This window comes from Nannospalax galili, unplaced genomic scaffold, assembly GCF_000622305.1.
Source record: "Nannospalax galili isolate Female #2095 unplaced genomic scaffold, S.galili_v1.0 scaffold629, whole genome shotgun sequence".
NCBI lineage: Eukaryota > Metazoa > Chordata > Mammalia > Rodentia > Spalacidae > Nannospalax > Nannospalax galili.
Genome location: NW_008360323.1, coordinates 3,139,533 through 3,153,952, shown reverse-complemented (window position 1 = coordinate 3,153,952; position 14,420 = coordinate 3,139,533). Strand labels below are relative to the sequence as shown.

The window sequence follows — 14,420 nt, the reverse complement described above, 5'->3', positions numbered from 1 at the left end:
CCCATTCAATGCATGTATATTCTATTCTGTGTACCTTTCCACCATCTGTATATTGTAATAATAGCTAGTACTGAAGCCCAGCAATGTCTTCAGTAGAAACACTGTGAGACTTAGTGTCAGGGAACAGAGAGATAAAACGAAAGTGATAGCTCCAACGGTTAAATAAGATTGTTACAGTAGGGGCTGGAGAGATGGCACAGTGGTTAAGAACACTGACTGTTCTTGCAGAAGACCTGGGCTTGAATCCCAGCAGCCACATGGCAGCTAATGACTGTCCGTAACTCCAGTCCCACGGGCTCTGACAGCCTCTTCTGTCCTCTGTGGGCATTGCATGACACGGGTCCACTCACCTACATTCAGGCAATACACGCATACACATAAATAATAAATAAAATATTTTTAATGGAGAATTTAAAAAAAAGTGTTGCAGTAAAAAATAAGAGGAACACAAATGCCCGAGTAGAACGGATCTGCTATAGTTTCACTTTGTATTAACAGAATGTTTTAACTTCTCTCCATTTAGTAAAGATGCACAAGATGTTAAAAGGATTTTTAAAAATCATTTAGTATATTTTGTCTAGTAGTTTAGAAGTCAGATGACAAATTCATGGGTCACTTCAAAATGTTTCTTTTCATTTCCATGTTGCAAACTGAAATTTGCACAATTTCTTTGGAAATATTGGTATTTCTTTTTTTGTCTTTTTATGTATTTCTTAAATTTAAAGATTTTAATAAAACAAGAAAAATTAAACATTTTCTTAGTAGTCTTAAATATGATTCTTGAGATAGTTGGGTATTTTAAGGAGAAGATAATTCAAAGGCTAGAGAAATTAAATGTTCACAATGTTCTTTATACATGTGTAGTTCCCTTTTTTATTATATTTATTATTTTTATTTTACATGTATGCGTGTATTGCCTGTGTGTGGGTAAGTGCACCCATGTCCTGCAATGCCCACAGAGGACAGAAGAGACTGTCGGATGCCCTGGAACTGGAGTTACGGACAGTTGTTAGCTGTCATGTGGCTGCTGGGATTCGAACCCAGGTCTCCTACAAGAACAGTGTTCTTAACCACTGAGCCATCTCTCCAGCCCCTGTAGTTCCCTTTATAAAAGAAAAATACCTAAAGACAGACTTGACAATGTATAAAGACCTAAGTTGTTTTTGTACAATTAAAATAATATTTAAATTAGAATATTTTTAATGAGCGTTCATTTTACCTGTGTGTGCAGTTCTGTTGAGTTTTGAAATATGTATAGAGGGGAGAGCATCTGAAGGTCTGGAAATCAGGATTATCTGGTACTTCCAAACCATATCTGATAGATGGCCATCCACTGATTACACAAGAGGGGAATAAGAATCCCTCACATGATCCAGTTTAATTAGTGCCATAATTAGGAGTGGTGAACCATCTATGGGGACAAAACAGACCTTGGCTGACAAGGGCTTTTGTCTAGTGTCTTTGCTATTTGAGAAGTCCAGGTCTTAGATAACTTAGCGCCTGTAGGCTACTTTAGTATATATAAATAAGATGTGAAACTAGTAGTCATTGAGACTTTACTAGCTCAGAAATACTGTGTTCCACAAGGTACTGGTTATCTAAATTTCTTCATTTTGTGGGTGGGAAGGTAACAAGTCTATTTTTAAATGATGATATTCTTATGTTTATTTTGATAATGAAAGCTTAAACCATAAAACGAGTGAGTTTAACGGTTATGAAGTATATTAGGTGTTGTGTATGCACCTTGAGTTAGTCTTGCTTCCTTCCTATCTGCTGTCTTCACTAGGTAAAATAAGTACTCCAGGTGTGGAGGGTGATGGGGGTGGAAGACCAAACGTGCTATTTTATGTCATTGTCCTCCCCTCCAACTAATATTATTTCTTACTATTTTCTGATCTCTATTTTGAAGATGACAACAATGTTTTAAACATCTAGTTTCACCTTGGGAGATTCAGGCAATGCTAAGTAATTTGTTAGCTAAAGTATGTGCTGATTATAAGAGCCTATATGAAATGCATTATTCTCAAGGAAAGTCTGGATAGATCAGTAGCCATGGAAGAAATACAAAGCGTGACCAAGACTGCCCAACTATAGCACAGTCCCAGGTACAGAGGACTTTTTCTAAGGACCAGATAAGTTCAGTGTTACTTAAAACACTAATGATAGAATAAAAAGGCACAAAAGAAATGAGTCAGTTCAACCCTTTACAGTCAAGGAGCTGAGGTTCGGACATTTGGGATCAAAGATGAAAAATAACAGCAGGGGCTTTGGACCAGCTTTTGTGCCTTTGTGCTTTGTCTGTGGCCAGGGTGTTAAACAGGAAGAAAATTACTGCCCACCAAAATAGACTTTGTAGAAAACGTGAGTATTCTTTAAAATAAGGCACAAAGTGTTTAGTACACAAAGGAAAGACCATTTCCAATGTTTGGGCTTAGATTTTAAGGTGCTGTCCTGTGGGCAAAGTTACTATAGAACTGATTTCACAGTGACCTAAAAATTGGGATGGGGGGAAGAAAATGCAGTCAGACAAACGGACCAATAGTGATTCTATACACCCTTGATACTTGGAAGTTCTCCACAAAAAGATGGGAAAATTCTCTGGCTCACCTGATATTTTCTGGTGGGTTTGGAGATTGTGTTTTTAATTTTCACATTAAGGAAGCCATGCGGAAGCCATGCGGTTTAAATTGCAGTATTGTATTGGTGATTTTGGTGTAGTGAGCATGAGTATGCATCAGCTTTTAAAGGGGTTTGATTGTGTAATTTGGATTGCTTGGTGACCTTTGAAATTTTGTTTTGAGCTGCTGTCAGAAACATAATTGTTTTTCTTTGAGAAACATATTTTAACATCTACAAAGGTTGATCAAGCTAGGATAGTTTAAATAAAATAACTATCTTTTTTAATGTCAACCCAGCATATAGACCTGCTCACCACCTATCTAAAACATCAGCTCAAGGTACTGGAGTTTATTTTAATAATGCCTTTTCCATTAAAATTTTCAATCAGTCTATAGTTAAAGGGTAGAAAAGTTTTCCAGTCTGTTCCTAATTCTCCTTATTTTTAAGGTAACATTACTTTGATTTGCACTTCATCATGTTAACAACAGCTTGAAATTTTTTTTTTAATCTCAAAGAAGGAAGATTGTTCTAAATCTTAGCATCAAATCTTTCGGAATTTGGATATAGATACCAACTTTTAACAACCCTTCTCATTAAAGGGTTATTTATGTTTAAACTTCTGGCTTTTCAAGGTGTATTCAGGAATGTCCTAAAACAGAGTTTCCTCCACTCTGCCCATGCAACCACTGTCTAGGACTGACAAATGGATTGGAAATAAGCTACCCAACACTTGGAATGGGCCATTAATTTTAATCAAAGGTGATGCAGGAAGGCGAACGGGATGCATGACAATGTCAACAGCCCAGTAGGTGTTAAGAGACCACTCGGCCTTCCTTGTTACTTGGTTGGGCCATTAGTTGAGGTTGGGTGAAGACAGAAAGCCATGCCTGGAATTGAATGACCAGGTCACTCCAAAATCTAATGGAGAACTCTCTCCTCTATTTCAGAAATCACACTGTAATGCCATTAGAAGTCAAGGACAGCATTTAGAAAATATTGGAGGATTTCTTTCTTTTTTTTGAATCAAGCACCTTGCTACTTTTTCCAAATTTGTCAGGGCTCCTGTTTCTCTGCTCCCTTTTCTTCTGAAAGGATCATTGATGTTTACAGAGGATAAGAAATCAAACAGACATGGGGAAAAATATCTTAAAGCCTGCTTGCTTTTCAGAATTACATATTGTTAACTGTAAAACCCTCGGATATGCCAGAAACAGTTGAACACGTAAGGTGTTAAGCAAGATAACTAATTCTTTCTGCTAGTCTCATTTCCCCTTTCCTTTTCCTGTGTGTAGGAATAGTTTTGCTAATTGAAACTCAACTTTGGATTGCCCTAATGAAAGTATTTATTTCATGAGTGCAGACACATCTTTGCTCTGTCCTACTATAAAGTGTCAGTATTGACTGGCAACACTGGTGATTTTCATTGTGGTGAATTCTTTTCCTTTCCACCAGTAAGTATAGTTCTTTATTTTGAGAATTTTCAATTACAACAAAAATGGATTGCTCTGACAGATTGGATTAATGGTGTTTGTAATAAAGACATAAAAATGCAAAGGGGACAAAGAAGCATTTTATTTCCGCTTCAAGTTTGTGACGAAAATTCATTTTATCCTGACACGGCATTGCATGCATAAGAAAAAAACGTATGGCTGCATTAGTAATTTTTATACATATTTAAGAAAGAAAGGCAATTATATTGCTGTCTTGTTAATGAATTACTGTTCCAAGTAATAGTATTTGTTCTTCCTCCAGATGAAGATCAGCTCCGTGCAAAGGGCTATGACAAAACACCAGACTTCATTTTACAAGTACCAGTTGGTAAGTTCTTAAACTCTGATACTCATTTGTTTATAGAAAAGAGATTTCATTTTCCCGTGTGTTACTGTTAGCAAATGTTACTAAAGTAGGTTATCTTTATAAACTTGTATCTAAATGGGTAAAATCATTGGAAAAGATTATCTTAAATTATCCCATCATTTGTTCAGAAGAAATCTATGCCTTGGCCTTAAAACTTACCCAGATATTTAAGGAATGAGTATGTCTTCTAAAGGTATATTGAGTCACCATTTTCAACTGATTTTTCTGAATTTTGAATTTTTAAAACAGTTTCTTCGAGCAGCCGGGCAGACTGGTCTGCTTGACGTGTGACTTGGGAAGCTGCAGAGCAGCATCAGCATCTCAGAACCAGGAAAGGGAATTTGGAAGATCTGGATAGAAATGACAGCGTGAGATTGCAGCACAAGTGTTTCTTGTGATGAACTCACGCAATGTGTTGTTTCATGATTACGCCCATAATGAATGGCAAAGACTAAACTTCTGCTCATTAATGTGAAGCAGGGAGAGGCCAGTGCATAGTTCAAGATTTTCAATCTTCCCTCTCCTTCACTGTGTATTAGTAATGCTTTGTCCCTTAGCTGTGGAAGGGCACATAATTCACTGGATTGAAAGCAAAGCCTCATTTGGTGATGAATGTAGCCACCACGCCTACCTGCATGGCCAGTTCTGGAGCTACTGGAATAGGTAAGGTCCCATTATTTTTCTCTTAAGATAAACGATATTCAGCTGAAATCTCATTAGAAAAAAATATTTTGTTTAGCTGGTAAAAATGCTAGGAGCCTTTTTTTCTAGTAAATATAGAGTCTGATTAATGTATTCGTTTCAGATAATTTAAACTTCTCTGCCTTCGTGATGTTGCTTCATTTTTTTAAAACTAAAAGTCTCTGCATAAGGTCAAAATTGGTACAGTCTATTTCCTACTTTACAGTGATTATATTAGTGTCACTTAAAATACAGATAACAAGATGTGGTGCATAATATGATATAGACACTGGATTTTTATCCTTTTGATGTGAAATTTATGCTTCTTTTCAGAGCCTAAAAATTAATTTATTCTTAGTTCTCCAAAGACAATATCTAAACCATCTGAAAAATGAAAATGATTTACCTTACAACAGTAGCAAACAGTTCACCTAGCAATTTCTGTAACCTTTCTGATGGAATTCTCAACATTTAAAAGTGTGCAAGTAGGGACAGATTTGTCAAATACCTGCCATGTACCTAGATCTGAAAGTTATTTTAGTTAATCTACACAAGAATGCTACTAATTGTTTGCATGTGTGTGTGTGTGTCTGTCTGTCTGTCTGTCTGTCTGTCTGTGTCTGGGTATGCATGCATGTATGTATGTGTGTGGGTACAAATGCACGTGCATGCATGTGGAAGTATGTCTGGAGGCCTAGGGTGGACATCAATTATCAGTCACTCACCACTCTACTTTGAGGCAGGGTCTCTCACTGAAACTGGAGTGCACTGATTCCTACTAGTGTAGTTAGCCAGCTTGCCCTGGGGATCCACTGTCTCTATCTCCAAAGGTACTGAGATCACAGGCAGCAGTCATGCCTGCCTAGCATTTTCCTAAGTGCTGAGGATTGGGCCTCCAGGCCTTACACCTTTGTAACAAGCCCTTTATAGACTGAGCCATTTCCCCAGCCCAGGAAGTTACTTTTATAGATGACTACGCTGATGGTCAAAGACAGGAAGTAATAAGCTATTCTGTTAGTTACCATAGGCCTGTGTTAACCACTTTCCCCATCCATGCCAATTCCAACACAATGTCATCATCAACTGTTGAAACTTGGTTTTTTTGTTGATTTTGTTTTTGTTTTTTTTTTTTTATTATTGCATTCCTTCTTTCACACCATGTGTTTTCCCCCTTAGAACAAGAGGGGTGTCAGTTGATTGCCTTTTTAGATTGACTGTGCTTCTCGGTCATTGGCTGACAGTAAGAGTACAGTCATAAGATGACACTGGCCCAGATCATTAAGAAAGGAGACATGGCATCTGTGGACAACAGCATGGGGTGGGGGTGGAGGACTGTTGAATTTGGCATTATATTGTTACTAAGCTTTACAAAAGGCCAGTGGACCTCGCCTGTGACAGCTGTGGTAAAGTACGCCTACTCTTCGCCATGGTAACAGTGATCATGACAAAATGCTGAATGTAATGGCGTTCTTGATTTTCTTGTGTAATTGTGCGTAGCAGCCGAGCTTTACTTTACAGGGATGGAGGAGGAAAGTGCAAAATGTTTTAGAAATCAATGCTGCTTCAGCGTTTCCTGTGTTTTATTCAGCCATTATTCAAATTAGCAGTAATGTGGCAAATTGAATTTTAGATTTTTAGCAATTTTATGATGGGTTTGAAATAGTAAAGAAAGCATCATTTTTGATAGTATAGGGAAAGCAATGACAAGAAAATCAAATTACATAAGTTTAGGTTATTAAAAGATTAAAATGATTGAATAAAACAGTATGCATTGCAACTACTTTCCCCTCTTTGGTACTGGTCAAATCTTTTCTGATAAACAAATATAAATTAACTTCCAAATAATAGAGCTTGCTTAAAAATTCTAAAAGCATATATTCAACTATTGCATGCCTACTATGTGTCTAACACTCACCATTTAGGAGCATATTAAATAATCTGGTCACCTCTGTGATAAACCTGTGGGTGACTAACATGTCTGAAGGAGTCTGAGTGGTAGATTATTAATATGGTTTCCTCTCATTTAGGTTTTTAGTATTATGTTGTTACGTTCTACTTTTCCCATTTTAGTATTTTACTCAGAGTATTGTTGATTTACGTACCTGAAGGTATTCTTTGAATGGGCATTGGTGAAGTAGGTATCATTTGTGTAGGACAAATTGTGTGATAAGAGAAGGTCAGCCTTGATTTTTAAATGATACAGGTCATTCAGGGAGTAAATCCCCCACATAAAGTCACCAATATCACCAAATGTCTACAGGTAATAACAGCAACAAAAGCAAAAATGAATATGCAGATAGTGCCCAAGTTCAAAATGGAACCCTGGACACTCACTTGTTTTTAAAGCTGGGGTTGTAATAATGTGATGATTAAAGCAAATTTACCACTCACAGGTCATTTTAACCAAAGGTGATATTAGCCCATCCATGAAGTATGAGAGTCTTATTTCAGGAACACAACTCACAGAACAGATGATAAAGGTCTTCAGAAGTAGAAGAAATTTTCTCAAACGTATCCTTTCAATGAGGCTGGTGTTTGGGCTAAAATTTTGGAGGGAATGGGGGATTAGACTCTAGTTTACAAGAAAGCAAATGTTCATCTTCTCACATTGTTTTTAGGGTAATAGATTTTCCCATAAGGGAGCTTAATAATTTTAGGACAATCTTTTCATAAAAACCTGGGTTTTTTTTCCACACAAATCACTGCAAAGCCCTGAATTTTTAGGCTGGCATTCCCATAAGAATTTCCTTTCATAGTATCGTGATCTTTTCACTCAGCCTTCCAGTAGTCAGTTACTCGCTCCCTCTTTATTAGAACATTTGATTTTCTTGTCTCTGTGTTGGCAATTCATGTTGTGTTCCTTCCCACCGAGGCAGTGGCTTCTTTGGTCTCTCTCACTGGTTCTTCCTCTTCCTAGCTTCTAGGCAGAAGGGCTCTGGAATTCAGCACCCATCCTTTTCTCTTTTTCATCTACACGTTCCCTGGGATGTTTCATTGGGTCATATGGTATCACATGCCACCCTGCATTGGCTTCTGCTAATTTGGGCTCTCATCGCTAATATTTACCCCAATATAAATTTCTTTGTCTGTTCTTCTTGGTATCTAATAAGTATCTCAGATTTAACATGCACAAAACTAAACTCTTAATGTTTCTCCTCAAGCTTCTCATTTGCCCATTCTTCCTCAGTTCAACTAACAGTGTCTCAGTTTGCCTTGATACTCAATTCAAAAACCTGAGTATTACCACAGATCCTCAGCAAGGTCTTTCAGCTCTGTCTTCACCACATCTTAGACTGTGTATTTATTACTGTATCACCTGCCATTGCACTGGCACAAGGTAGCATCACTGGGGCAATTACCCTCGATTTCAAACTGATTTCCTTAGGTCCACTCCTACAGCCCTGTGGTCAGATTTTCATATACGAGTCTTGGAAAACATAAGTTATATAGTGTCACTTTCCTGCTCAAAACTTTTCAGTCACTTGCTGTCACATTTAAAATAAGCTCCCTACTCTGGCATGGCCCTCTGCAATGATCTGCTCACATTTCAGCTCAGACCTAGATATGTACACCTCTCTCCTCTCATACAAGAGCCCGTCTTATCTTTATATCTCCCATTACACTCAGTCTCTTGGTTTTCCTTGAATCTTGTTCCTTGCTTCCACATTGAAACCCCTACTCTGGTTTGTTCTTCTGCATGGAGGTTTCTTTGCTTGGTTCTCCTCTTTCTCTGACATTCAGAGCTCGGCTTGTATTGCCCCTCCTTCGAAGGACATCCTTCACCATCTCAAATGTAAAACCCTCAGTCATTTCTGTCTTCTCAGGAGGCCTTGCCCCCACTTGAATTATGAACGAGCAGAATATAGTTGGAAATTGTTCTGTATAACTCCTCAAAACACTTTCTGTTTTTTACTGTAATTTTGAATTGCCATAAGTAATATGTCTATCATTGCTTTGTTTTCAAAACTTCAGTCCTGATTTAATTCACCTTGAAGATTCTACAGTGCAGTCACTTTTCCAAAACAAGATATGTCAACCAAAGAACATAAGCTGCCTTTCCTACTAGCAGACCCCATCCTAGCTATGAACCTTGACTAGTTCTTCAATATGTTCAGTCTCTACTTCTGTCAAGTTATATAGACTGCCTCTGAGAAGCAGTATCGGGACCACAGCACAGCCCCCAAACTGTGCAGAACAGCCAGAAAACATTCCCTTGTAAAACCAACACAGAAGCCTTCTCTTTCTCCTTCTTTAATCATAAAGCGAGTTATTTGACACTTTGTCCTTCCTTGCTAAGTATACTTTAATATTCAGATGAGAGATAGAAGAAGAGAGCAATTCGGCAGTCCAAGGCCAGATTCCATCCGTGGGCTCTAAGTATTGCCTGTCAAAGCAGCAGGAGAATGAAAAACCTGAGCGACAGAGACATAGCCACCTGCGCTCATGGAGGTGACCAGTGCCCAACAATGACTGACCAAGAGCGTGCAATCATACTGCATGCAGGTCAGCCCTGCTACTGTTCTTGGTATATTCAGATACACTGTTATCAGTGGTATCTGTTAAAACCGACGTGCACTTTGTAGATGAGCCTCTCAAAGTCCATCTAAGCTGATCGACTGGCAAGACTGAGTACTGTTTATTTAGATTTGACTTCCCAAAGTAGTGATCCCTGAAGTTATGGAAGATGTATTGGACTTGAAACTAGTTTGTTCTTCTTCCTGGGCCCATGCCTGGGAGCAGCTGGTCTATCCTCCAGGACCACTTGTTTTCTCCTCAGTGAAATGGAATTGCTAGTACTTTTCTTGTCCTCTTGTGAAAATCAGTTATTTAATATCTATGAAGCTCTTTTACAGTAGCTGGCAGTCAACAAATAACAGTCCTCCTCTGTGTCTTTGGTGTATGTGTCACTGTCTGGTAGAAGTTAGAAAGATTCTGATTAGACATTTTTAATCACCTTTCTTGACAGATAAACTCTTCACCTAACTTCAGCACTCAGCTTGGCTGACATCTCTTCAGGAAACTTTTGTGCATTCCTAAAGATTCCTGCCTGCATTCTGCTGATAATTTCATAGCAGTTATCAAACACCATAATTGGTGTTTGCTTGTCACCCTCTTCCAGTTCACATTGAGTTCTATACTATCTACTTGTTTTATGTATCTTTAATTGCTCAGAGGTTGGCAGGATGCCTGTCATACAGTAGGTGATCAGTGGATAGTTATTGAATGGATGACTACATGATGAACATACTCATGCTTAACAAGCAACAATAAGTTGAATCAACCATTAAGGACTATATAAGACATAGTGACATTAAGCCATAATTGGCCCTTTTCTTTTTTCCTAGAGAATGCCATTCTAAAGGACAGTGTGAAAAATGGCTCATTTTCTTAAAATACTTTGTATAGACTTTTTAGATGTATAAGTTTTTACAGCTCCATTTTAGAGAGGTGTCATAACAGTATTTCATATTTCATATGAATATTAGTAAATGATAACCAAATGGCAAGTGAAATTTATAAAGGTTTTCAGATATTTAGTCATGTCTATTTTGTTTTGTTTTGATTTGTTGAAACAAAATCTTACTCTAGCCCAGGCAGACCTTAAATTCATGGTAATCCTCCTGCCTTAGCCTCTTGAATGCTGGGATTACAGATGTGAGCACCTCCGCCCAGCACATGTTGATTATTTGCTTTCCCAAAAGCTCAGACATCTCTGGTTTGAAATTTGACATAGAGTGCCTTGAAAACTCATAGTGGAAAACAGTCATCCATCTCCTTAGTGTATATAAAATGGGGCTTGGGGCAGGAGACAAAAGGAAATCTGTGTCCTTTGTGTCTATGTTTCAGTTATACGTGAAGTTAACAGACCTTAAATAAAACACATTCTATTGTACATGAAGATTTGGAAGTTCAGGTTGGCATTAAGAATTTCCGTACTCCTTGGAGTCCCTGGCTGCTTTTAGTAGTACAGGGACAGGTGGCCCCACTACACAGCCTTCTCCTCCCTCTCTTCACCTCAACTAGATAGGTGCCAAGCATACCCCAGCCTGCATAACCAAGCCCTATGCACATTCTCACTAACCACTGTATACTCCAGTGGTCTGTCCACTCATCAGGTCGATGAACCTGAGAGGAGGGGGGAGTACCAGGGCTCCTGGCTTAGTACATTTTGATATCTCTTCAACATAAAGTATGGCCTTAAATGGGCTAGGAGACAGAGACTGGGTTCCTTTGACCATGCAGAATCCTCACAGTGTGGATTGGGATGCAGCCAGAGTGGGACCAGAGCATCTTCTAAGCTTAAGTCCCCGACATGGATCCCTCTTAACCGAGTCTAAGGGACAATATCATATGAAGCAATGTATGCATCTTCCACAACCTTTTGTGCACTGCTGTTAGAGTATGTGGGCAGAGGAAATATAATCTTGATCACATTGTTGTACCTCTGTAGAGATTAAGAGCTGGGTTCCAGCTGTCAGACTGTTGAAGCTTTGGCTCCAGAGAGTCTGCTCCTCTACAGACAATACTAAGCTAATACCTTCTGCCACAAGAATTGATTTGAGTTCATTTCTTCCCTCCCAAGACCTTATAAAGATCAGTTATTTACTCAATGGTCTAGTGATTGCTTTCTCTGGTTAGCGATAATCTGAGAAGCATTTCGAAGAGGGCATCAAGCAGTCAGAGTTAAGGAAGGTATTTTTCAGAGGATGGCCAAAGTTTTTCCCGCATTAAGATGCTTTCAGGAAGCCTGCAATTAGCCAAATCACAGATTTCCAGTTATTTCAGTCTTGTTAAAAACAAGGCTGATCACATCTGTCTTAAGTTGGAATATGCGCCTCAGCAATAGATGCTTTCACAAACCTTCAATTACAGCTGCCTCGGAAGGCGCTGCTGCCGTATACTAACAAGTAGTCATCGGCAACAGGAGTCAGGTTGACTAGTAATTAGCAAATGCACTGGAGAGGACTTCTATCAAGGTAAAATATAATAATTTGCCTTTCCATCTCTGATAGTGGAATTGCTTGTGAGATATTGATGTTTCATTGTTCCAACAAAACCCAGACACTATTATCAGCTAGAACAACCTCAAAATATTTCATAAGAATAAGGAAAGTATTTTCTGTGGATCGAGTACCTTCATAAGAATGTTTTCTCAAGATAGTCAAACCACTTCATCTGTGGCAAGAATGTAACTAACAAGATTTTTCCCTCAAAGAATCTGTAGTGTGTGCCATAATTCATGACTTTCAATGAAGACTTCAGGTGAATAAGGGAACAAAAAAATAGAAAAGTAATTTTAGGCTTTCTGGTGGTTTGAATGAGAATGTCCCCCATAGTCTCCAAGTATTTGGACACTTGGTCCCCAGTTGTTTGGGAGGGTCATGGAACCTTTAGGAGGCGTGGCCATGCAAAAGGAAGCATGTCACTAGGGATGGTCTTTAGAGTATGTAGCCTTGCCCACTTCCGTTTCTCTCTCTGCCTCCTGTGCCTGCTTGAAGATGTGAGCTCCCAGCTTTCTGCTCCAGCAGCCTCTGCCCCCATGCCTCCCCACCATGATGGACTCTTATCCCTCCAGAATCATAAGCCCAAATAAACTCTTCTTTTTATAAGTGACCTTGGTCATGGTGTTTTATAAAAGCGATAGAAGGGTAACTGATACAGGCTTTTAGAGTGAGGTTTGCAATGAAATGGTGTGATACTGGAGTAAACTTAGTGAAAAGGAATGAAAATGAGCTAGGAAATGTCCACGGATCAGTTTCTAGCTTGGAGAGATACCTGTCTCTGTCTGGTGTATTTCTTTAAGCATGTTTAAGAAGGGGGAAGGGGGGGGCAGTACTGACCAGTTTTACAAATCCAGGGACCAAAGAACTGCTTCCTGCTAACCTGTTGTGATGGAATTCATCAGAGTCATGCATTGTTCAAATGTATGTCAAACCAAATCAGCAAGGAAGAATGCAAACTCACCATTGTGATCTGACCATCAAAAGAGGTGAGAGCAGGATGAAGGAGCAGGATAGAAACTGAGCACTTAAGTAGGGTTAGGGCCAGGAACCCAGCACTACAGAGTCTGTTTCTGTGGCTGATCAGAAGTATAAAGATTGGACTATAGCTGATGCAAACTGTAGCATGTATTTACATCACATGGAAAGAAAGCATCGTGTCGCTATTTGCATGCTTTTTTATACTTGAAAAACTGCTTTAATTGATGTGGAAGGGTCTCAGCCCAGGGAATTTTGTTTTATTTTGAAACTTTTAGGTGTCATTGCTAATCAGCACCTAGCACTAAAGCCAACTTCTTGACCTAGCCTAGATGTTTTGTTGTTTTGTTTTTTTTTTGATTGTATGTGTGTATCTTTGTGTACATGTCAGTGCAGTGTCCCCAGAGGCATCAGGTCCCCCTGGAGCTAGAGTTATAAGCAATGGTGATCCATCCAATGTAGATCCTGGGAGCTGAACTTAGGTCCTCTGCAAGTATAGCAAGTGCTTCTTAACCACTGGGTCAACTCTCCAGCACCCTCAAATAGAGCTTTAATGAGAAAACTAATTGCTTTACTAAGGCACTCTGGTTCCCAGCAGCAACATGTGCAGGAAATGTGTTAGTCTATAGAAATGCCACTCTGTTCTTGAGTGGTTGACAAGTGAGTCAGTCACTGAGGGCAGTAATTCTCAGAAACGTGCCTGAACCCTGATCTCATGTGTGAACTCTGTACCTGTACCTTTTCACTCCATCCAGCAACTTTACCTGAGTCATGGTAAGATGTGTCAGGAAGACTACTTTGTGGGAAGCTAAAAATCTCTCCAATACATGAGACTTGAGGACTCATCTTTATGTAGATGGACAAAATGGGCCATATGTTCTGTCTCACTCTCTTAGGAACCTAGTACTTTACTCAGAATATATCTGTAGAATCTGCATGTGTGCACCATGGCATTCCGTGCCCGCAGAGGTCAGAAGGAGGTCAGAAGAAGGCATCAGATTTCCCCGGAACTGCAGTTATGGATGGTTGTTAGCCACTATATGTGTGCCCATGCATCAAGAATACAATAACCCCTGAATGTTGGCAGTTTAAAGCCACAGAATTCGCTTTGTATACATACACAGATTTGTATATGAGGCAGATGTTAAATTTCACAAGAATGTCCAAAGACAGCTTTAAATTCAGAGGATAAAGTGACTGAGGCGTATCTGTTAGGAAATATATATTTTTAAATTTTTAAATAGAGTTCCTATTTTATTCTAAATTGCAGTTCACTCCAAATAA

The 14,420-nt window shown here is 38.9% G+C and overlaps 1 protein-coding gene across 13 annotated transcripts in view; it reads left to right on the top strand.

Moving 5' to 3' along the window:
* Positions 1 to 14,420, top strand: part of CUNH15orf41 (chromosome unknown C15orf41 homolog) — a 232,700-nt gene that overhangs the window by 126,663 nt on the left and 91,617 nt on the right. For 11 of the 13 annotated variants that reach the window (XR_003848152.1, XR_003848153.1, XM_029559770.1 and 8 more), the window contains 2 exons: positions 4,372 to 4,437; positions 5,034 to 5,139. Coding sequence is in view for 11 of the 13 variants with exons in the window: in XM_029559770.1 (XP_029415630.1) it covers positions 4,372 to 4,437; positions 5,034 to 5,139 (172 nt within the window). In the remaining 2 variants the exon portion in view is untranslated. Of the gene's footprint in view, positions 1 to 4,371; positions 4,438 to 4,725; positions 4,995 to 5,033; positions 5,140 to 14,420 lie in introns of those variants that run through there. The other 2 variants (XM_017796149.2, XM_008825310.3) reach the window with 2 other exon arrangements.